Below are 25,572 nucleotides of genomic sequence, written 5' to 3'. Positions count from 1 at the left end.
CCACTAGCTATTTATTTTACATTTGGTAGTGTATATATGTCCATGCTACTCTCTCACTTTGTCCCATCTTCCGCTTCACCCCTGTGTCCTCAAGTCCGTTCTCTACGTCTGTGTCTTTATTCCTGCCCTGCCACTAGGTTCACCAGTACCATCTTTTTTAGATTACATATACATGCGTTAGCATACGGCATTTGTTTTTCTCTTTCTGACTTCATTCTGTATGACAGACTCTAGGTCCATCCACCTCACTACAAATAACTCAATTTCATTCATTTTTATGGCTGAGTAATATTCCGTTGTATATATGTGCCACATCTTCTTTATCCATTCGTCTGTTGATGGGCATTTAGGTTGCTTCCATGTCCTGGCTATTGTAAACAGAGCTGCAATGAACATTTTGGTACATGACTCCATTTGAATTATGGTTTTCTCAGGGTATATGCCCAGTAGTGGGATTGCTGGGTCATATGGTAGTTCTATTTTTAGTTTTTTAAGGAACCTCCGTACTGTTCTCCATAGTAGCTGTATCAATTTACATTCCCACCAACAGTGCAGGAGGGTTCCCTTTTAGGAGAACCAATTCTTGAAATCGTTTTTTTCCAACACAGAGAAAAACTTTAAAATTCTGTTACTTCTCACACAGACCAATGTAGTTGCCTTCCACACGGCACTGCAGAGTCCCAAGACCATGGTCTTCCTGAATAGGATAGCTAGGGAAAGAACCGAAAAAGGTAAGAGGTAAGAATCACTGGACAGTTCAGTTCAGAAGCTCTGGCTCTTTAGCCAGGAAAGAAAATAAATAAATAAAATAAAATAAAATGTAAAATAAAATAAAACAAAACAAAATAAAATAAAACACAACTGTAACTAGAGTTATCATCAATACCAGTCAAACACACAAAATTTTGTCTACTCCTAATCTCCATTGGGTCCTTTCTTTCCAAAATCTATTTTATACAAGGACAGCAAGATCCTTATCCCCCCAAAAAAGTCTATTAGCAAATGTGAACTGAAACAGGACAATTCTGAGCAAATGTTAAGAAACCACATTATAGAATTTGGCTCTACTAAACGCTAGTCCTGAAAGCTAAGCCACAGGGTATAGACGGTTAATCCACTCAGTCCGGAGGGAAGTGAAAATCCAGCAAAATGTTGGTTATCTGAACTACAAGCACATAGACACTCATTTTCTAAATGTTCCTTGTAATAAATAAATAACTGAATATTGAAAAGTTCGTTGTTTTCTCTCTGGCTAGTCGTTACAGTACAGTGGTTAAGAGGATGAACTTTGGAGGCTAGTTAGTGGGCCCAGGTTGAAACCCGAGCTCTGCCACTTGCTCCTTGTGAGACATTGGACAAGTTACTTAACCTCTCTGTGCCTTGGTTTCCTCATCCGTAAAGTGAGACTAATAACTGTATGTACTCACAAGGTTATTATCTGCCTTAAATGAGACACCGTTGGTGCAGTAAGCGCTTAGTAAGTATCAGCTATTTGTTTTCAAGAAAGCTTTCAGAACCCACTTCAAGTTGCATTGTGAATCAATTACTGTGTCTTTTCTAGGGAGTCTAAAGATGAGGCAGTCAACAGTTATGGGTGACTTATATTAAAAATAGATGTGTGTGTGTGTGTGTGTGTGTGTGTGTGTGTGTGTGTGTGTGTGTGTGCGCGCTATGCCCATGTGGGAGAACCTAAAAGCATACATGCTGGCAAGAAAGGCACTCACCGGCATCCTGTCTGTCTGTTTACAAGAGAACAAGGAGTGACCCATTTGTCTCCCTGAGCTTCCAACATCAATGGGCTGGATACAAAATAGAAACAACAGACACAAGTCAAGAGTGAATGCTCTCAACAAACATTCTTGGAAAAACCCAGAGGAAACACTGTTATGGACATTCATCTCTGAACTTATGGGGCATTAATGCAGGTGACTGGGGACTGTCCCCCAAGGAGATGCTAAATCAGACCCTCAGCCCAAGAGCAGGGTGCATGGCATTGGTCTGTGGCCCACACTTTCACACCACAGAGGGAGCACTTCCCCTTTCCTGAAAAATCTTCATCATCTCCTTGGCTATACTGGGTTCACACAGAGCCACGGAGGAGTTTGTGTCTTTGTTCCCCCTTGCAAAGGCTGTATCCCAGACCAAGGCTGTGACGGGACCAAGTCCTGGGAGGGCTTCAGTCCTCCACAGGAAGAGTAATTTCCGTTCAAGACAAGTTGAGCATTACAGTAAGTCCCTTACATACGAATGAGTTCCTTTCCAAGGGCGCATCCGTAAGTCCAATTTGTTCTTAAATTCAACAAAGTTAGCCTAGGTACCCAACTAACACAATCAGCTGTATAGTACTGTACTATAATAGGTTTATAATACTTTTCACACAAATAATACATAAAAAACAAACACAAAAAATAAAGAAAATGTTTTTAATCTTACAATACAGTACCTTGAAAAGTACAGTAGTCTAGTACAACAGCTGGCATACAGGGGCTGGCGTCGAGTGAACAGGCAAGAAGAGTTATGGACTGGAGGAAGGAGAGGAGGTGGGAGATGGTAGAGCTGAAGGGTCATCAGCAATAGGAGATGGAGGGCAAGCTGCAATTTCACTCATGCCTGACGCTGATGGCACAGGGTCTGGTTCCTTGCTAGAACCAGATGCACGTTCACATCTTTGAAAGTTCACAACTTGCAGGTTCCTATGTAGGGGATTTACTGTATTTTTTTTTTTTTTTTTTTTTTGGCTTCACCATGTGGCTTACAGGATCTTAGTTCCCCATCCAGGGATCCAACCGGGGCCACAGCAGTGAAAGTGCTAAGTCCTAACAACTGGACCACCGGGGAATACCCTGGCCATTATTTTATGCCAGAAATGTATATCCTGAAAGTTGGCCAAATCACGTTCTTTTCAACCAGAACAGAATCAAAGGTTTGGAGCAGAACATGACGATCCCCCCATTCTGTCCAAGGGGTGGAGGAAATATTAGACACAGAATGTAGCATCTCTCAACAGAGCATCTAATGAAGTTGTGGTCCTTCTACCCTATAAATCCTCATTATAATTGCTTCATACGTTGAGAAACCACAATTCCTTCCCACAAACACCTCAGCTTCAACACTTTCCATCCTGTCCCCCCCTTTCCCTGGCAAGGATGATTTACTAGTACCACTTTGCACTTTAAAAGTCTCCAATGAAAAAAGTCATGTTGGCATCCTAATCATTCCCAGAAAACATTAAAAACTCAATGGCTTTCACAAATAACATATGATGTCACTCATATGTGGAATCTAAAATATGACACAAGTGAACTTATCTACGAAACAGAAACAGACTCACAGACATAAAGAACAGACTTGTGGTTGCCAAAGGGGAGGAGAGGTAGGAGAGGGAAGGATTGGGAGTTTGGGATTAGCAGAATCACTTTGCTGAACAGCAGAAATTAACACAATATTGTAAATCAACTATACTTCAATAAAATAAATCTTAAAAATAACTCAGTGGCTTTCAGTACCTCTTCCACATTTTCCTCTGATCACACCAACAGAAATTCTATATACACAAATGTATAACAAACAAGGATGTTATAGTGGTCTTTTGAGTTCACACATTGTTATAAAGAATTTATTTCAGCCTGAGAAACAAGAGGGAGAAGGGGAAGAATCAAGAAAGAAAATTCACAGATGCAATTACAGTACAACTCACACTGCGCCCAGAGTGACTAGTTTTCAGTAAATAAATGGACCAACTTAATCGACCAGTCGCAATTACATTAACCAAGTTTGTTGAAGCCCAGCTCACGAGGGACTGTAAACTGCAAAGAGGAAAAGAGGAATTCCATGCCAGCTGCTTACAATTTATCGTTATCGGGGAAGCTGGTCTCAGGACTCAATCCAGCATATCTGTAACTAGTTGAACACAGAAACAAGCACACGCTTACCTATGAATGTACTCGGCATCAAAATCAAAGGTTTCCGACCTTCCGGTGATAATCCAGCCATACACATGTATAAGGTTTCCTGTTTGAAAAAGATTTTTTCAATTAATCTACTTAGCTCACACTCTAAATATATAACGTAAACTGTATTTCTCTTTTGTTACCTCTACTCAAAATGGCCAAGCCAGTCATGACTCAGAATATTAATACATTTTTATAAACTGTACAACAGGAAAGGATCACCAAGTATAATCCATTCATCGATATTAAATATCAAAGAGGCAAAAATAATGAGTCATTGCCACTGTGGACTTATTCACGTATGTATGGAGCACAGAAGGAATATCAGGGCTTCTTCACAGTCCCAGGAAGGGAGGCAGGGAGGGGCCTATTTAAACACACTGCCTTGTTCCACTCTCTTGCCTGTGTGTAGAACATCCACCCACATGGGATTTAAAAATAGTATTCTTTGGGGGTGCTCCATGCTTCATGAGACTTTCCTCTGGACACATACGATAAGAGGAAGCTCGTATCACACAATCTGGAGAGATATTCAAAGATACTAAACTTCTTTCTGTATCTCAGAGTACAAAAGATGAATGTCATGGATGAATCAAACGGACAGGAAGTCAGAAAGAAGGGCACGAGAGAGCAGCAGAGTTATGGCTTAAAGGATGGGCTACTGCACGTGCAATTAATTCAACAAATATGCTCGTGTTCAAAGATCAGGCAAAATGGGGATCCAAAGACGGTTGGTGTCTGCCTTGTCCACTGATAAATGGATGACTTCCACTGCTGGGTCTCCTCTATGCAATGTGTAGGGATTCCCATTGGGTAGCAAGTTTTTCCTTGATACTCACCTCTTTTGAGTTCATAAAAATGGGGGTGCAGGCATCAACAACGCCCTTTCGTCAAGGGGAACTCTCAGCATTACCCCCACCTTCTCTGCTCAGAGGATCTGGGAAAGAAATCTAGAGTAGCCCCTTCTCAGAAAGAGTTTGGGGCCCATACCTGATGCTACATGAGTTGCTTTCCTCCAGAGTTGAAAAACACCTAAATTCAGTTCCACGGAAATGCACAAAGCAAGGTTTTAAGCAAACACACCAGAGCAAGTTAAAGTTCACCACTCAACCCCACAACGTGGAAGTGTGTGCCTTCCAGATAATGACGGAATTTAACCATCAAGGCTGTACTCTTCCAGCATCACAACACTGAGAGGTAAGAGAGGTGTTGGTTAATGAGGCAAAACCTCACAAATAGAAGAGAAGAGGGCATCTTTGGGGCTCATGAGGTCCCTGAATTCAGAGGACTTTGGGTCTCTTCACGGCTACACTTCAGGCCACGAAAGAACATGAGCAAGAAGTAATGCTTCCCTACATACTGTGCATGTGTTTTATTAATAGGAAGTGACTTTGGTCTGCAGTCATTGGATGACTGGCCCTAAGACAGTGGAAACCTTCCAGGAAGTATGGCGGACCCTTGACCAGAGAGCGGGTAGAAAGAGAGGAAATTCAGTGACTTAGACAAAGGTTGTGGAACTGGCAGAAGCCCAGAGTCTGAAGGTCTCGGCTACTGTTGCCAGCCAGCAAAGTAATTCTTCATTTTACTAGGGCTAACCGATGGACTTCCTGGCTTTAGCAGGCATGATTTCTACAACTGATGGGCACAATTTTACAAACGAATAACGGGTTATAGAAACTAGGAATTCCTGGGAGTTTTTGTTTTGTTTCTCAACAAAGAAGCCCAACAAACAGCCGCTGACAAATGGCTAAGCCAGACCGTGTGCTGGGCGGGGAGGGGGGACCCCGCGTCACAGTGGAGGCCTGTTAACCGCATATGGGAATTCAGCGGCTCACAAAACAGCTCTCCTGTCTCTGCCACCTCCCCCATTTCCCTGCCTGCTACTCTGGGCAGGCTTCCCAAAGGAGGTGAGACTAATCGTCTGGCAAGAGATTTCAAAGATGCAGCCGTTTGGATCCTGCCCGAGGGCTCACTCCAACCAGCGCAGCCACCAATCGTTCTCCCCGAAGGTGGAGGAGACAGTGTGCAGAACTCAAACTGGGCGGGAGAAAGGGGCTTGACAGATCTGGGCGCCAGCTGATGCCCCACGTCACACCTCTCACGGCGGGCTTTCCTCCTCAACCCTCACCCTCCCAAGGTTTCTGCCATCCGAACGGGAGTTTTCTAACAACACCAGAGCAGTGGGGGGGACAAAATGACGGCGTGTGACTTTCACAGACCACAGCTCTTTTTAATAAAACATGATCACGTCTTGATTATTCAGATGAATGGAAAGGAACAGATCTGTGAATAACAGGCCTTAATAAGACAAGGCCGAATTCATATTCTTCAGGATGTAATTTAAATACACACATACATCATCTGTGTCTATACACACACACACACCAAAAGTACAGACACTTTTCAGTGACTCAGAGATTCATTTTGACATTCTTGAACCGTTCGAAACAACTAGATCAGTTTATGCATTGAGATGCAACCACATGGAAAAATTGAGCAACTTGTATTCCCATACTTATACCATCTGGAAACCCTGAACAAATAAAACCTGAAAGTGATGTAGGAATTTGTCAAGAATCAGACAGCAAATTATATGTGATCCCAGCTCTGTCTACTACTTAGTTTTAAGGCGGGCTTGGCAGGTCCTGAACCTGTTTCTTAGTTGCAATTCCTTCTTTTACAACCACCCTCCCAGCGTTCTCTCTCTTCTTTTCTAGCCTCCTAGTCTCTGCATGTAAGTGTGCTCTCTAACTCATAAACCCCCAGGATCAGGACCAGGGTTAATGGCCTTCCAAGTGGTACCCAACTTGGCTCAACACAAAATAAAATGTAAGGTATATGGGCCCACTCTGGATTCTGACTGTCTGTGTTCAAATCTCAGCTGTACCACTCATTACGACTTTAGGCAAATAACTTAACCTTTTGGTACCTCATTTCCTCACCTCCAAAATGGAAATAATAATAGTTCCTATATCATCGGGTGTTGTGAAGATCTAATGAGATAATATAATAATAAAGCTTAGAACAGAACCTGACTCCCAGAAAGGGTCAATAAAGGTTTTTTATTATGTGGATGATTATAAAGTTAGGAGTGATGATGGTGTCTATATTCTCCAGCAACATCTGGTTTGATTTTGCTGGCCTCTTTTTTTTTCATGTTAAGATTCCTTTGGTTATCAGTGAAGTAATAGAGCAAAAGTGCCCAGAGGTGAAACCAAACCAGGTGAAAAATAAACCAGAGGTTGACACTTATTTTCAAAACAGCATCAGAGAAGCGGTTAAAATTTCCTATCTATAGAAACCATCCACCTGGGTAGAAGAGTTTGCAATAAGCTTCAGCAAAGGGATTTCTATTTATTGCTATCTTAATAGGAGATTTCTTACCTGGCACTCCACTTGGTGGATTAACTTGGTAAACGATGGGTGTCTGTGCCCTGGAAAACTGTTTAGAAAATGTTATCACAGTGAGCATTTCATTAGAACATCACAGTCACATACACAGGAAGCCTAAGTCATTCCGCACAGAGCGTTCATCTAAGGCAGCAAGTGTCTGCATCTCCTCAAATCACCTTACATCTATCTCCTTTCATCTTCAAGATATTTCTGTGAAGCAGAGATAACAGACATTGTTATAGTTCTTCCATAGATGAGGTCAAGGGAATCTGATCAAGGTCATATGTCTTCCCTGCACCATATCCCTCACACCTGGGCAAGTCTGTTTCTACTTGCTCACCTGCCATACCAGGAACATGTTTCACCAAAGGAAAGGTAGGCAGGCCATGCTTTAAAATACCAACCTTTTAATTCCATTATTGCAACTTGATATCTTGGGGTCTTGAAGTTTTTTTTTTAATTTTTCTAGACAATAGTTTGCTTATTTAGATAAAAAGGATTGCAAATTAAATTATCAGCCAGCACCTTGGTAGGGATTAGCAAGCTACAAAAAATTGGAAGTTGGAGAGATACACAAGGGAAGTTTGTTTGGGAAAATGGAAGGTGCCTGTTGGGAGGAAAATGATTCAAAGGATGCAAGGAATGAGAGGCAACATGACTCTCCAAGGAGAAAACCAGCATTGACTGGAGAGGCAGGAGCCTGGAGAAGCCTGGTCCTGGCACTCAAGTCATCCTATGATGCCCTCACCCCCTGAAGCACATCAACTGCTAACTATAAGCTCCAGAAAGGCAGGGGCAACGCCTGGCTGAGTCATTGGTTGTATCCCTGGGCACAGCCTGGTATGTAAAAGACATTCACATTTTTGTGAATGAATGGAGTGGCCCCATCTGAGATGACTGATACACTGCCTGGAAGCAGAGGAGAGAAGGAGACAATTCCGGGAACTCCATCTCACCTATAGGCCTCTGGGTTAGTTCCAGATTAGAGCATTTCACAGTCAGGGCTGGCATGAAGAAAGAGAATCGTAAGGATGGACTGACCTGGCCAAGGTTTGAGCCATGGCCTAATGACTCACCCAGGAAGAGACCTGGTCTCCCCTTCCTGCTACCTTCACCCCCATCCTACTCTAGACGCCTAGACCACCTTCACTCCCCTAACCTACTGTACCTCCCATTTGCAAAATAAAGACAGCAAATTGTTTTGCTTGGTCTGCTTCCAGCACCCCAGGAGTCCACCTTCCCAGGGAGAAAAGCAATAAAGAATAACTCTGGTGTTAATCAACAACCCTCATCAGACATGGACAATCAACAGACATTTTCACAAAGCTGATGCTGGCTGGGCAAGTGCAGGTTTTAAGTATCGATTCACATGGCTGTACAGTCTGTCATCAAGGCTTGTTTCCTCCCTTCCTAACAGAAAGGGTTAGAAAAGAGTTCACAGAAAATATGTACAGTTAGGAGGTCAAAATAAGAATGCTGTGACCTCACAGTTTGGCAGCTGGCTCTGATCTCACTGAAGGATAAAGATTAATGCAACTCCACACACACCTGCCAAACGTACACTACACCCCTCCCAGCCTCCTCCTGCACCCAGACCTTCAACTCCCACTGGGACGCCCTTCATACCATTGTCATTCCCACTGGAACTTTATCATAGGAGCTTCATGATACAGAGCAGTGGTTACTGCCCACCTTCCAGATGTTAGAAACTGAGGCAGACAGAACAACTGAATCCAAACCACATAAGGAAACACACCTCTCGATTTCCAATTTAAAATACAAGGTCTAAAATACCATATGCTAACACATGTACATTTGGAATCTAAAAAAAAATGGATTTGAAGAACCTAGGGGCAGGACAGGAATAAAGACGCAGACGTAGAGAATGGACTTGAGGACACGGGGAGGGGGAAGGGTAAGCTGGGACGAAGTGAGAGAGTGGCATGGACATATATACACTACCAAATGTAAAACAGATAGCTAGTGGGAAGCAGCTGCATAGCACAGGGAGATCAGCTCTGTGCTTCGTGACCACCTAGAGGGGTGGGATAGGGAGGGTGGGAGGGAGATGCAAGAGGGAGGAGATATGGGGATATATGTATATGTATAGCTGATTCACTCTGTTATACAGGAGAAACTAACACACCATTGTAAAGTAATTATACTCCAATAAAGATGTTAAAGAAAAAAAAAATTCCAGGTCTATCCTTCAGGCTGAGAGCCTTCCACCAGAAGTGCAGGGGAAATAAGGCGACTCCTGCATCACTCCCTCCCAGGTCCTCAGAGAGTGGCAGGGCAGGCTCAGAGTGAAACCTCAAAAAAGGCTTCACTTGTGAATCTCTCTGAGCTGACACAATATAAAATGGCACTTTTCTAAGAGAAACAGGTCTCTGGTCACCCACGAAGCTAGAGACATGACAAAGTGAAAAATTAACGAGCTTCCAAATCCAGCTTCCTGCATGCTGATCCCTGAGCCCGAATGGGGTCGGCAGCAGCAAGGTGGGGGGAGCAGAAAAGCAGAGGATGAGAATGATAAAGCCGCAGCTACCAGCTGCTTGATAAACCTTCTGTGAGTTGTTCAAACTTGTCAGTGCCTGCAGCAGGCTCTTTGGAGTGGACTGGAGAGGTGGAATTAATTTTTAATACATATGGTTCCCCCAGCCCCAGTCCCCAAACAAAGAGAGACACTGGGTTTCCTTCAGCTCAGAATGCCTCTCATTAACTGCATCCCCTGGTGATTTTTCATCAATTCACCAAGCTAGTGGAACCACCGGAGGACTTGCTTTCTTTTATGTGCAATTTTAGGAAGTGTTTCTCTTCTTTCCCCTCTCTCTCCTTACCGGTCTTTTAATAAGTAGGAAAACTATTATCTGGGGTGAAAGGACATCAAAACCAAAAACAGCACAGTGATTAAGGACCATGCTCAGCCGTCTCTCTTCTGTTTTATTCACTGATACAATGTAGGGGTGCTGGTGTGGGTCTTAACAAAAAAGAATTTTTTTTTTCCTTCTGCCGCATATGTGCAAAAGCAAAATTCTGGAAAACAAGATTCTCTTGGAGTAAGAAACAAGTTGTTAAATGTGAATTGATGGCAAATTCCAAATTCTAAAGATGAATTGCCTATGTAAAATGTGGATCGTATGAGAGATGAATTTAGAAGATGAAGTCTTGTTGTAAAGGAGCATTGATTAATAACTAAATTGTGTTATTAGGAACTGCTCTTAAACAGAGGCTCCCTGGGGCAAGTACAACCCTGCCAAACTGCTGCATTTTATGGAAAGTCTAGAACCTACGCTTTCAGAGAGCATTTTAGTGTAAAACCAATCTGAAATGGACAGTAGACTCAACAACATAGAACAAAGCCCCAACATAAAATTAATGCATCTAGAAGCTCTAAAATAAGCAGGCATCGACTCATAAACTCTCTCTATCTGCTTGCTTTTTGCTCTCTCTGAGCTCGAAGGAGAATTCCAACAGCACATGCCCTTTCGGTCTAGGGTTGGAAGAAGCAGCAGAAATCAACCGTTAAGCAGAGAGGAAGGCGGAACTTGTGTCCCTGAGTCCCTTCACCATTCTTACACTCCAGATGGTCTCAGCTGTAAAATGAAACACTGATGCACAATGGTAATCTTTGTGGCTCCTGTATGGGCTTCAGTATAAGTGAGAATTTAGATGCAGGTTCCAATCCTGGTTCTGTAATTTACAAACTAGATGACATGGACAAATTATTTAATCTCCCTGAGCCCCAAGTTGCTCATCCGTAAAAGCAGGATAATAAAAAGCTACCCCATAGAGCTTCCCTGGTGGCGCAGTGGTTGAGAGTCCGCCTGCCGATGCAGGGGACATGGGTTCGTGCCCCGGTCCGGGAAGATCCCACATGCCGCGGAGCGGCTGGGCCCGTGAGCCATGGCCGCTGAGCCTGCGCGTCTGGAGCCTGTGCTCCGCAACGGGAGAGGCCACAACAGTGAGAGGCCCACGTAACGCAAAAAAAAAAAAAAAAAAAGCTACCCCATAAAATTGCTGTAAGCATTAAATGAATGTGCATAAAGCCTGACATACACGTGCTCAATACTTACCTTCTTAAGATAGTCTCAGAAATTCCGTAACTATCATCCACCTGTTCTCTCATCCTGGCAAAAAAGAAAGACTCCCCAGCTGATTTATAACTTTCTTGTCGATAGCGCAAGCACACTCTCAGACCAGGCAAACACACATTCCTCCGTGCTTGGTACCCACCTTGAAAGTGCAGCTGTCTCGTGGTCCTGAACTTGGGCTGCCTACGACCTGGCCCCCAGCCTGCACTTCCAGGTAATAGAGACCTTCATGTGCTTCGGACAGCAGAGATCTGAGGGCAGAACGTGGCAATCCTTGTGAATCAATCAAATTGCCAAAGCCGGCAGCCCCACTTGACCACTTCAAATTTCCCCCCTGCACCTGTGAAACAGAGTTAACCCAGGAGTCCTGTATTTCACCTTTCACCTCCTCTGTCCACTCATCCAATAGACCTTAAACATCAGATCCTTCAGCAAAAGAAGTTATGAAGTTTTCATTGAAAGTACCAAAAAATTTTTTTTAATTTTGTCCTGTTTCTCAGCCTCATAGTTTCTCAGGACTTTACGAGTTGGAGGGGACACTGATAGATAATCTATACCAGTTTCCATTTAAAAAATAACAAGTTCCATATAGATTAAGAGACCTGGGTATGCAAACACCACAGTTTAAGGGCAAAGGAGGATCTGAATCCTAGGCTCTTCCTAATAAAAGGCACTGATTTTATATGTTGCCAAAAATTCTTGACTTAATAATTACCCCAGCAGCCCATAAACACCTCACATATCCATAAAGAGAGCCCTAGACCTTCTCTCCTCTTTTCAAGAGGATCACAGTGATTTCTTTGCCTCTTCGAGGCTGCCATTCAATCTGAATTCTGAGAGGGGGAATATGATGAATAAGGAGTTAGATTTTAGATGTGCCTCCCCTCCAAAACTTCTCCTTAAATCTTTACATCTTCACTGTCCAATGTGTTTAACCATTAGCCATATGTGGTTATTGAGCACTTGAAATGTGGCTAGTCCCAATTAAGATATGCTATTAGTATAAAATACACACTGGATTTTGAAGACTTTGTATTCAAAGAAGGATATAAAGTATCTCGTTAATAATCTATATTACATGTGAAGTGGCAATATTTTGGATATGTTGAGTTAAATAAAATGTATTATTAAAATTAATTTCACCCCTTTCTTTTGACTTTTTAATGTGACTACTAAAAAAATTTAAGTTATATTTGTGGCTCGAATTATATTTTGGTTGGGCACTGCTGATTTAGATGCAACAGTGCCTGTTTTTGCGAACGCAGACTTGTCTTTTTATAATAATGCGTATGACAGTATTTCATTGATGATAAAATGCACATTTTCCCACATTTGAGTGTTAATTTAATTTGATATTCATCTTCCAATCAATGAGTACATTTAAGAGGGTGCTATTTCTTTTTTTCTAAAATGATGTTATAAAGTCACTGGTGCATGGTTTGTTTTGTTTTGTTTTGTTTTTTGGCTGCACTGGGTCTTTGTTGCTGCACACGGGCTTTTTCTCTAGTTGCGGCGAGCAGGGGCTACTCTTTGTTGCGGTGCGCGGGCTTATTGCTGTGGCTTCTCTTGTTGCAGAGCATGGGCTGTAGGCGCACGGGCTTCAGTAGTTGTGGCTTGCGGGCTCTAGAGCGCAGGCTCAGCAGCTGTGGCACACGGGCTTAGCTGCTCCGCGGCATGTGGGATCTTCCCGGACCAGGGCTCGAACCCGTGTGTCCTGCATTGGCAAGCAGATTCTTAACCACCGCACCACCAGGGAAGCCCCATCTTAAAGTCATTAGCATTTGGGGATTGAGGAGATAGAACATACAAATCGTTAGAGCTTTGACTTATTTCATAGCACGTTCTTGCAGGAACTCTATGCCCCAATATACCATAAAACCTATGGAAATCATCTCTACCAACAGCAGTGCTATAAGGAACTTTAGTTCAACAGACATCTTTTGAGCATCTTCTACTAGCAAGATATTGTGCTCAGCATCATAAGGACTACAAGGTGGGTGAATCACATCCTCTGTCCCCAAAGCACTTAATTCTGTGAGGATGAATCTGAAAAGTGGGCAATTGACAAAGTGTCATGAGAAACATAGGGCTGAAGAAACAGGGCCACTAAGGCTGTGCATCCTATGCCTTTGTGTAAATTACAGAAAGGTCCTCCCTTCAGGAAGATGAATTGCCCAAAAAGTGTGTTTGTGTGTGTGAATACACAAACACATGTCCCATGTGTTGAATACACAATCCATCCATGTCGCATGGATGAATGACTAAAATGTGCTCCTTCCTCAAAAGCTGGATTTCAGTTCCTACTTGTCCCCTATCAAAGAAGGGAAAGATGACACTCAGTTGGCTGTTCAGGGAAGAGGTAGCATTTGCAATATGGTTGGTTCAATAGGCAGAGATGGAAGAGAGGGAACTTTCCTGAAAGAGGGAACAGAAAACAAAAGGAAATGACAATCTCTTTTTCTCTTAACCGATGATCCACTTTCAGGCAACATCTCTTACATATTAAAGAAAGAACAAACTAGTGTAAGCTTTAGAGGTCAACAAGAACTTAAGTAGGACAACAGATAATCTGGAATCCTATAAAAATCATATCAGACTCAGCAAACAAACTGAGGACTAAGGTGAATTTCCTTTCTAACTGATTTTTAGTTTATGTACAATCATTACAATTATGCCTATTCCAAAAAAATAGTTGGCAAAATGGCCCCATTTATTGAAATCTGAATAGCAATAGAGACCTTCACTCACTCACACACACACACACACACACACACACACACACACACACACAACTGGAAACATCATCCAGCCCCCAACCCCTCCTTATAAATGTCTCGGAATTCTCAAAAATCTTTCCCATATTCTCATCCTCCCTTAAGCCCTAAAGCTCTGATAGGGAACTATACTGGTAATTGCAATCATGGCAGGAGCTACTTGAAAGCTCCTGAGCCACTGAAAGCTACTGAGATGAGCAAAGCACTCATCCTGTCTGGCCTTCTCATTCCCGGGGCAGGTGTACCTGGTCCTACACATCACTACCGGCAAATCCAGGAGGACAGGAGAGATGTCACAGGGTATGATGGGCAGCATGGGTACAGCCACATTCACCAGGTGGATCTCCAGCTGAGAGCCGTTGGCAGGATAAAGGAGACCTGGCTCCAAACCTAAACGCAAGGGAGAGTGGAGTCTCAGGCTGAACAGAGCAGTAATCCACACAGGGTAACACAAAAACCTGCCACACGGGGGCAATGGCAGGCCCTGAGTTTACCGAAGGGTTAAAAGTAATATTTCTCATTTCCAAAGGCTGTATGAATGAGTGTGCTTCTTTATGACTTTATTTTTTTTCTTAATTCTCTCTTCAGGTCCATCCACTGAAATCCAGGAAAGCATTTTCCAACCCTCAAAGTTACTCTTTTCCAGTGGTATAGATGGATACACTGAGCCATGGCTTAGAAGTTCCCATATGTAGGATTCTCGACAAGGAAGATAACCAAGGTTCTGAGGGTCACATTGCCAAGTTCTGTGCTACATAGGTATCATCTCATTAGGGTTCCTAGAGGTCCACCCCACAGCTTGGGATAAGCAAGTGGACACAGACATATAATGGTGTGATGTAACATTAGCATGTGGGCATCCGGTAACACAGAAGTTGGTCAGTTGGTCCATCTCTCTTCCAGATCTCTTTTACATCTGTCCTTAAACAGGACTCATTCTTTAGGATTCTTTAGATCAACAAATAAGAAACTTGCATTCGGTAAGGCCCAAACCTACCGTCAAAAATGACAGTGATCCACGTTCCTCCTGCGAGGCTGCCTTCTTCAGGTTCAATGTGGACACTCAGACAAGGCACTATAAGTGAGTAGGAGAAACCCTGGCTTCAGTGTGCAAATTCAATCCACCGGCTTCCTTTGAGCATTCCTCAGAATCACCACAAGGGCTTCATACAGCACAGATCGCTGCACCCACCCCCAGAGTTTCCCATCCAGTAGGTCTGTGGTGGATCCCAAGAATTTACAGTTCTAACCAGGTGCTGCTGGTGTTACTGGTCTGGGGACCACACCTTCCTCCCATTTTAAGGAAAGTTTTGACTGATCTTCTTATCTTAGACATCCAAAAACCATGTGTTCACGAGGACAATCCTGAATTTCCACTTCCTTTGGAAAAGGCTCCAGGATACATTTGGTTCCTAACTGAATCCATAAAATGTCTTCTCTCTTTCCCACTCTTTAATTAGGGGGTCATATTTAACTGTTACCACTTATTTCTTATATTTCCACTTCCCAGAGAAGAGGAGAAAGTTCTGGAAGTTATCCCTACTTCAGTCCTCCTGCTTATAACATCATCCTCTAGTTTCTCCCTTTTGAATACATGATCAGAATAACTCCCCAAAGAGACACAGCATTCTCTAGACTTTTGCTTTGCCTGCTCAGAGAGGGGCTGAAGCATGAATCAGTGCTGGAATTTTTTAAAAGCCCACTATAGACTTACACACTAGGCTAGACTGGCTTCTCGCATAGAGACTATGGGCTGAGCGTGACCTTATCAATGCCTTATTTTTGAAGATGATCCTGGATGGACATGCCTTGTCCGAGGTAAAGCCAGCAAACATCAGTTAGCTCCTCAGTGAGGTCTACAGAACACTTTTCGGTTTCTGTATCAGAAAAGGTAAAGGATCACCCGAGCCACGCTAACTCTGGCTAGCCCGGGGCTTCCATGTACATTTACGCGGGTGGCGCTCTGCACGACCAAGAGTGGTGAAGAATCATTCACATCGACACAACCATTCGTGGCAGCCCCGGCCAGATGGGCTCATGCTTACCCCTCAGAGGTGTATTAGATACTTCTACCTCACGAAGATCAAAAACAAATGCCATAAAAAGATACAGAGGATAACCAAAGTCACTGAGAAAACGAGAGACCCGGTTCGAGAAAAGGAAATTTTTATTGGTCATTAATCACGAAGACAAGATAAGCTACTCCCCTTGGGAAGATAAAGCAATAAAATCTAAAAAGAATTGCATTGTATGGCTCAAAAAGAAATTATAAAAGGAAGGTTATAAGTTATTATTAAAAGCTCTAGACTTAACAGCAACTTCCACTGGCTGTTAAAAATTAAAGTATATAACTATTTAATATATAACCTCAACTACTGAACAGAAAAAAATTATTAAGCAGAGAAAATTTAAACCTAGGGGAGATACTTTAACACTTCCTCCCAAAGTAATATTTAAGTATCAGTAAATTAGTTCTCAAGGTAACCTGCTGCATTCTACCCAAAATCCCTGCAAAACACATCCAACTCACCTGCTAAAAGTAGTATTTTGATACTTGTCAGAGAGACCAGCCAGCCAGTCATCTTGTTCACGTAAATCAACCCTTTCAAAACTGTTCAGACATTAAACACATTTTCAATTTTGATTGGAGCAGCAGAGATTTATAAAAACAAAATGAAAAATTACTATCACTTTTGCTTACATACAACTGCTTTGCTTCGTTAAAACTTGGGAAATTAAGGAAATTATACCAATATGACCCTAGAGTCTTCAGAGGGACCCACCATCTTCCCAAGCTTGGAAGGAAAGGATAATCTAAGAATCTTACATAAAATTATCATTATTCTACCCCCTTGTCCCACTGACTTATTTTATGCATGTTTAAGCTGGGTAAGTAATAATAACCTCTTTCCTTAATTCATTATTAAATAAACACTTAAATTTTTAAAATAAATGAATTCCAGATTCAAAATACTAGTTAATGGCAATTACGGAGAGGGGGTGCGGGTTGTTTTGTTCTGTTTTCTGGAAGTCTCAGTCCTCTAGGAACCAATCAACACAAAAAGAGTAAAGAGTTAAAGCAAATGTTAAACATGGTAACAAGTTGAAAAAAAAATGGTGTTAATGGAAATTTGGGGGAAATTATCTTATCCTCACAGCAGAGGAAACAGGAAGGAAAGAAACAGGAAGAAAAAGCTGGACCCTCCAAACTGGACCCTATGACCCCAGGTCCCTCTACCTCAATCCACAATGCCTGGATCAATCTCTTTAAACTCTGCCTTCACTGTGCCCTTCTCCTGCTTAAAGCTTTCAATTCAAAGCAAAACCTCTATCACTTCAAAAATGATAAGAACACTTGGTAGAATTTTTATCAAGATTAACTGAGACGATAGATACATAAAGAAATTAACACAGGGCCTGGCACAAAGGAGATGCCCACGAACGTTAGTTTTCTTTTTGAGGGTTCTCTGCTTCCAAAGGAAAGCCCTCTCTCTGACTTTGCAGTCCCACCATGATCTGCCCCCCACCTTTCCAACCTCCCCTCGCATTGCTCTCCAAGGTGACCCCTGCACCGCGGCGAAGCTGTTCTCCCCACCGTCCCCCGGACAAGCTTCCCACACGGCAGCCTCTACCTTGGATCCTGCTGGATGCTTTCTGGATTCCCCAAACTTTCTTGTGCCCCAGTGAACTCCTGGCCTGCATCAGGGCCCAGCTTGGGAGCCACCTCTCCACGTAATCTGTCCCTGTGTTGGTTCATAAATTAACTGGCCCCCAAACACAGAGGGCAAGGAGAGACCTCAGAAAGAGGGAAACACTCCAGATTGGCAGGTGTCAGGTTTCAGGAAAACTTACAAACGAGGAGGCTTGTCGTGGGCGTCAGCGAGATGAGTAGATCTCCACACCCGCCACAATCTTAAAAGTTTATAGAGTCTTCAGTGGAATTCAGTCAAGTATTCAATCCCAGTGGTCTCAACACCACGTGACTCTGAAACCTGCATCCTTGAAGACAGCTCCGGCTGTGGGACCTGTGGGCAGAATGTACATTTCAATGACAGGGAGGGAGTGAGGAGCCTCCAATTGCCCGGGGTCTGCTTGCACGTCAACTGGTGGTCACGCCCTGTGCATGACCTCCTCCAGCAGTCTGCCCCTCATGACTAGCTCTAACAATCTCACTTGCCCCCTCTTCCGAGATGTGCCCTGAGAGGTCAGCAAAGGGTTTCACCAGCCTGGAGACGGCTCCTTCGGCAGCTGTCTGGCTGCATAGGAGATAGAGGCCACAGCAACGGTCTAGGCACATGCGAGAGAAAACACAGATTAACATTCCCAACATAAGTAACATTTTTTTCCACCAAGAGCTCCATGATCTGAACCACTGATTTTTCAAGTTCCCTGGGTTGGTGGTCAGATCACTCAGGAAGTTCACTTGTGTCCTCCTGCGATTTAATAAAGATGATGCAACAGCAGATTCATCAGGTGCAAACACGCAACATTCTGCTTGGATAATGGCTCAGGTGCCTCCTTGCAAGGCAGGGATAGTATCTGAGGCCATCCTATGCCGGAGGACAGCTCTTCTCATTAGGGACATTTCAGTGTTCCATCAGGACAGGATTTGTTGACTATCATTTAAGGACTGTTGGGTGAATTTAGTAACAGCTTCTATGTGCTCCAGGCCAATGGAGGGAACAAGGGCGGCAGTCAAACGATGGCACCAGTGGAAAGCAGATCAGCCCATCTGGTCTTGAGGAAGGGGAGGTTGGAAAGTTTGGAAACTTGACCTGGCTGTGTATACCATACAAGGCCAGGGAAGGCAGCACTGTCAGGCATGAGGAAATGGACTGGGGGATATGGCATACCAGGACCGCACCTTCTCCCCTCTTTCCCATGGTGCCGGCTCCATTCCAGATGTAGTACATTTCCATAGGTCTGGCTGGCAACAGGACAATGGGATCCTGTGGAGACTGAAGTAATTCACCTGTCCTGGTGGGATGTCCCATAGTAAATTCCAGTAGATAATGTCTTAGGATACCTGGGAAGGTGTGATAGGGCTTGCTGTTATCAGCAGCATAGCGCGTTGAAGCATGGTGAGAGTCAGGGCAATGGCCTTCTCCCATGACTTTTGTACCTTTACAATGTTGGGTGTCCTGGTAAGGGTACTCAGTCTCATACACGGGGCAACAGGTTTTACTGGTTGATCAACTATATTAAAGCCTAGGATAGTACTTTAGTGCACGCAGCCAAGGAGGCTTTACCTGTTATTAATTTAATCTGCCGCTTTAATATTGCACTTTTCCTTGTTACTAACCCTACTCCTTACAGGTTATAGAGGAGATGGAACCTCCATTCACGTCATGTTCTCTTGCCCAGTCTTGCATATCATGACCTTTGAAATGTGACCCATCAATCACTGTTTTTTGGATGAGGGTACCCAAACATAGTGCTCGGTTCTCTAATCCCCTAATGGTGGCAGCCTGGTTTGTGCAGAGACAGAGGAAAGCTTGGGTTAGGCCAGATGCAGTGTTCATAGAAACCAAGGCATATTTCGAACCCTCCCTCAGAGGGAGGGGTCCAATATAATCAATTTACCAATCCTTCACCAGTTGGAAACTCCAGTAGATGGTACCAGACCACTTTGGAAGTTGCTTTGGGTGTTGTTTAGAACATATAGGACATGCCGTTACTTACATGAACCAAGTCACTGCATTTCAAGGGCAATCCAGCATCCTTGGCAATATGCCATCTTACCCAGGTGTTACAGTGGCTGCTCTTCCTATGTACCCAATCTGCTGTGGCTACTGAAGGGTCAGTTGCTTCAATCAGCTTCCTGATTGCCAGAGGGGGCATTTGAAGGATCTACATATTCTGCAGGACCTAGTAGCACTCACATTTCTAGACGCAGGGGCCTGGTGGACAGGGTGTTCCCCTGCTACACAGAGGCATGCCACTTAGTCAAACTGGGCCTTTGAGTCATGGCAAATGTGGGTTGATGGAACATATTCTCAATCCACCCCTTGAAAGGAAGGGAAGTTCTTACCATGATATGCTGTGTACACTGCTAGAGCTGTTGCTCTCTGGGGGCATATCAGAGTTTTGCCACCTTCTAGAGCTGGGACCAAAACCCTAGGGACACTCTTTCCTTCTGTTGTCTCTGCCACAGGGCCTAACTGACACTTTCTGGAGTCACAGACACATATAACTCATGGTAGCCCTGCTTGGGAGACGCCCAGGGCTTTAACCTGCTTCACTAGTATTCTTGCCTGCTCAGAAGTAGCTTGTAGTTTTGACTCGCAGTTCCACATGTGCCCTTTTCTTGCCAGGTTGTATAAGGGACAGAGGCATTGTGCCAGGTGGGCAATAAAAGTCCTCCAAATCCCCAAAATGCCTACAAAGACTTGCATCTATTTCATACTCTTAGGGCTTGGATAGGCTTACATCCTAGTTATAGCTTCTGGAACAACTTGAGTCTTAGCCAACTACACAACTCCCAACAACTTTACAGTGATGCCTGGGCCTTGACTGTTCTGTGGATTCACTGCCCATCCTCTTCCTTGCAGATGTTCCAGCAAAGTCTGCAGAGTGTCCTGCAGCAGAGGCAAGGCTTCACATGTTAACTTTCTATCATCGATGTAATGGATCCCTTTCACTGATACAGGGGGATTAAGAAAACACTGAGACCAGAAAAAATAATTATACCATTTCAAAAAAGTAAAAGCCAAGATAAATGCCCAGAAAAGGAATATCTACAAAAAACTTAGAATAAACGTATCTTATGTGTATGAGCTTCCCTGGTGGCGCAGTGGTTAAGAATCTGCCTGCCAATGCAGGGGACACAGGTTCGATCCCTGGTCCGGGAAGAACCCACATGCCGCCACAACTACTGAGCCTGCGCTCTAGAGCCCATGAGCCACAACTACTGAGCCCACATGCCACAACTACTGAAGCCCGCGCACCTAGAGCCCGTGCTCCACAACAAAAGAAGCCACTGCAATGAGAAGCCCGTGCACCACAACGAAGAGTAGCCCCCGCTCACTGCAACCAGAGAAAAGCCCACGTGCAGCGAAGAAGACCCAATGCAGCCAAAAATAAAATAAATAAAATAAAATAAATAAATTTTTTTTTTAAGAAGCATATCTTATGGGTATGTCCTGATTAAGTTGGTGCAATGGATAAAATCATCTCTAGTTAATTCAACTCCACAAACACTTATCATACACCTGATATATGCTGGGCACTGTGCTAGGAGCTGGGAAAACAGAGGCAAATAATCTGTGTACCTGCCAACAAGTCCCCAGTGGATGGGGTAGGAGTGGAGGCTACTTGCATTTACAAGAGGAGTTCTAAAGTTTTCAAGTAGATTCAGCAGGTGTTCCTTTAAATTGCAAAATTCCCTACATTTTTACACCTATTTGGAATAGAATTCATTTTTAAAACATTCAATTTTCAGAAATACATCTACTGCCTAGAGAAAGGTACCCAGGACTATTTTCTACTTAGTCCAAAAGCACAGGATCTGATTTGCTTGTTACGCCCAACAGAGTACGCTCAGCACAGGAGAGTCTATTTCCAATCTGACTGTGATTTTAACATTTTTTTTCAAGCTTAAAACAATGGAAGTAAATAGTCACACATTGGTTTTCTTCAAGCCCTATGTTCAGAGCTACATCTTCTTTAAAACAAAACAATCAGATCAATAATACATGTATTTTTCTTTATATGATTTTCCACTAATTCTTCCTAAGAACAAACTCAGCCTCCATTTAATTCTTTTAACCAGAATATTTTCAACCAGAGGAGAGCTGTGTGCATTGGGTCAAGTCTTCTCTCTCCCCTTGTCTCTCTCTCTCCTCTGCCCTCATTCTTCCTCTTTCTCCTTTCCTCCCTCCCCTCCCAGCCTCCCTCCACTTTGGGACTTTGACAGACAGAGCTGCAAGGTTGCTACTACAGATCCCCCATTTCCTTTGTTCACCACGACATTGGCAAGAAAGGCAACACCTAGAAAACACAGAGCAGAGACATTTCTGAACCCAACAGTACCTTTTTCTGTTTCTCTCTCGTTGTGACTCAAGCGAGAAATTATCTTTCCTTTCCAAATGACCTTGTTTCTCTCTGTCAAGAACCGATGGCCCTGTTACCTGGTTAGAGCCCAGCCTGCAGCTACCACGCAGGTAACTCACTCATGTTGGACTGTAACTCACCTAACTCGTTTGTGTCCCGACCAAACTTATGCCAAAGTGAAAGTTCAGGCTGACCATGGGGCAAGTTTAATGATTAACACAAGCTATTTAGGCTTTTTCCCCAGGGTCTTTTTTTAATGACCAAAAAAAGTGTGTCCTACATTTTTCTCCACTTACTGCATGTGCCCTAGACAAGAATTTTAAGTGAAAGTCCACCCAGTGACACAAACAGACATTCAATGATTGAAAGAATTTGCCAGTAAGTCAGTGACCGAAAGGCCCAGGAGAAAGGGCCACCAGAGGGCTGGTCCCCATTCATGGGCAGTCTCTGACTTTTCATCAAGAGAAATGGCTTCTAAGTGCCTGCCACGGGCTGGCATTCTCACTATCGGGGGGCAGTCTAAAGAAGCAGAGAGAGGATGATCGACTCAAGGTCTTGCTGAGAAAGGGCCAACTAGCCCTCCCTGTTTTTTACTTTCCTCCCTCCCTCCTGACCTTGCTTTCTTGGCCAAGAGGAAGTCCTTGACTTGTACCCATCAACTTCTATGAGGACCCAGACCATGGGTCTCAGTCACTGGCTTGACTCTCTTGATGAGACAAGCAGCTGACCTAGGAAGTCAGCACCACCTCCTTATCTGGTCCACATCTGACTTCCTGGTCTCTGTCCCACCATACACTCCAACTCACATCACCAGCTTCCTGATTGAGTCAGTCCATGCCCAGTGTTTCCTGACCAGAAGAAACTCTCATCTTCTTTCCTTTGAGACAGAAGCCTTTCCAGCATAATTTGATAGCCCTGAGTCTCTGCCTCAAAGGACCTGGGAAGCATCCCCAGCAAGACCAGATTTAATCCATGGAAATAGAGCACAACTCTCATAAGAGTGCTGGAACTATCCTCTAGAAAGTATGGGAGTTTACACCAAATCTGATGTTCATCTCAACTTGGCAACGAGCGACAAGCAGAATGATTTTCCTAGCACTGCTGCCAGTAGTGTAGAGAGAGGATGCCTGCCCAGGTTAGCCAGCTAGGGTGTCAGTCATCGGGCCACCCTCCTGCCTACTGAATCTCAGGTTCCATTCTAGATCTTCCAATTCAGGTCCACAGGCATCATCTGAGCCACACTTGTGTGCTTGGCACGTGGGAAATAAGGAAGAGGTGACAGACCAGGTTCCGTGGAGATAAAGGAGATTTCAAAATTATTGGTAATTTTTATTTTTGTAAAGAAAATTATATTCATGAACCACTTAGATGATCCAAAATTATTTTTTTTAAAGAATATCACACAGTTTCTGCCCTCAAAGTGCTTGCTGTCTGACAGGGGAGACATCATAATCCGATTCACTTACTATATTGTAGTCAAGTATCATGATTAAGACTTAACTCGTGTTTTATTTCTTGCTACTTTAACAAGAGATTCCAGAGATTAACCCCATCTATCCTTGAGTAAAGAGCCTATAATGGATATTTATAATTCTTTTTGGCAGCCTCACTATCAAGACTAAAACACCCTAATTTTCTTATGGGTAGATGTGTCTCTTTACTCTTGACTAAAAGAAACCTAATGATACGCAGGACTTTGGTTTCTGTGCTCTAGGAACTTCCTGGTGGGCAATCAGGCTCTACGGTTAAAGAAATGAAGTAGAATGAGCCATTTCATGCTCTAAGGCCTAAAAGGAGAAGCTGCAGAACTCCACAGGCAGTGGCTCTGCCACATGGAAGTTGGGGGAGCCTTAAATACTCCTCTCTGTGAGCTCCATCCACCTCAAGACCCTCAAATATACACACATATCTAAGTTTTGTCATGCAAACACAACCTCCAGACAAGTCCCCTCCACCAACCCTTCCATCTAATCACACTCCAAAGTCCCTGTCGTACAGAAATTCTAAAGAAAATCTTGAGCTTGGGTCTCTGAAGGCAACCAGAGCATGGTTCCCCTACCACCCCAAGGCAGGCAGCCATGCTCACCCCCAGACATTGACACTCTTCCATAGGAAGCTATTTTTACAAGAACTTGTGAAATTCTCAACACACAAAAAAAGTGCCTATAAAGCAAACTCAAAGAGGTCAAGGGAGCAGGTCATTTTCTGACCCCTTTCCCTTGGATTTCAACACCACTCTGAATTCCTGGGGGCTAACAGCTTTGGGAATTGGGGAGGGGTGGTAGGAAAATGCATCTCACCGATCTCTAATTATAGGAAGCATAATGAGCAAAGGCCTAGCTGCTGTCCGTTCAGATTCATCTCCACATTTGCACTAAGGCCACACTTCTTCAGACTCTAACTGATATATAGGCCCTGAGAGATAACTAAGTTCCCACATGGGCAAATACAGAGTTACAAGTCATCAAAATGTGGGTGCCACTGTAAATGTGACCTCATGAGTGTGGTGATGCCTGGCAACTTTTAGGTTATACGTGTCATTCCCAGACTAGATGCTGCCTTTCTGAAAGAAAAAAATGATATGTTCCCTCTGTACCCTCAAAACATTTTGCACAGTGCCTTACATAGAGTAGGTACCCAAATGGAAAGGAATGCCTGGGAATCCATTTGAGGAAAAACATTCTGGAATGGATGAGGGCCACCAAAGTCAAAAGCAGGTTTTAAATGGAAACCAAAAATGCTCAATGCATTTTTTTCTTTTTTTGCTTTCTCTTTATCAAAATTGTTTTATCATACCCTCTTCAACTTACAGGCATATTTCTTTTTTTTTTTTTTTTGTCTTTGGAATTCATTGTTTCATTACGGTTCTCACAAAATACGAAGCTCAAACGTAACTGTCTACGTCCACCACAAAACAGAATCAAGTAATTGGTTAGCACACAATGATCTTTTTCATTTTTTATCAGAATCTGTATTTTAATTTATTTATTTTTAATTTATTGATTTATTGGTTTTGTTTTGTTTTTTGTTTTTGGCTGCCTTGGGTCTTCCTTGCTGTGCACGGGCTTTCTCTAGTTGCAGTGAGCTGGGGCTACGCCTCATTGCAGTGCGTGGGCTTCTCATTGTGGTGGCCTCTCCCGTTGCGGAGCACGGGCTCTAGGCGCACAAGCTCCAGTAGTCATGGCGCACGGGCTCAGTTGCTCCGCGGCATGTAGGATCCTCCCAGACCAGGGCTCGAACCCGTGTCCCCTGCATTGGCAGGCGGATTCCCAACCACTGCGCCACCAGGGAAGCCCCTCTTTTTCATTT

The 25,572-nt window shown here is 43.6% G+C and overlaps 1 protein-coding gene across 1 annotated transcript in view; it reads right to left on the bottom strand.

Annotated features, from left to right (window-relative positions):
• Positions 1–16,793, bottom strand: part of PKHD1 (PKHD1 ciliary IPT domain containing fibrocystin/polyductin) — a 424,868-nt gene extending 408,075 nt beyond the window's left edge. Inside the window, exons 1-8 of the mRNA XM_033864110.1 lie at positions 16,742–16,793; positions 15,209–15,286; positions 14,457–14,601; positions 11,580–11,688; positions 7,335–7,392; positions 3,933–4,011; positions 1,725–1,799; positions 646–710 (exon numbers count right to left, since the gene is read on the bottom strand). Coding sequence (XP_033720001.1) covers positions 646–710; positions 1,725–1,799; positions 3,933–4,011; positions 7,335–7,392; positions 11,580–11,688; positions 14,457–14,601; positions 15,209–15,286; positions 16,742–16,793 — 661 coding nt within the window. The remainder of the gene's footprint in view (positions 1–645; positions 711–1,724; positions 1,800–3,932; positions 4,012–7,334; positions 7,393–11,579; positions 11,689–14,456; positions 14,602–15,208; positions 15,287–16,741) is intronic.
• Between the last annotated feature and the right edge of the window lie 8,779 nt (positions 16,794–25,572).

This window comes from Tursiops truncatus, chromosome 10 (genome assembly GCF_011762595.2).
Source record: "Tursiops truncatus isolate mTurTru1 chromosome 10, mTurTru1.mat.Y, whole genome shotgun sequence".
NCBI lineage: Eukaryota > Metazoa > Chordata > Mammalia > Artiodactyla > Delphinidae > Tursiops > Tursiops truncatus.
Note: the sequence above shows the minus strand (reverse complement) of the source record. Positions and strands in the feature narration are given on the sequence as shown.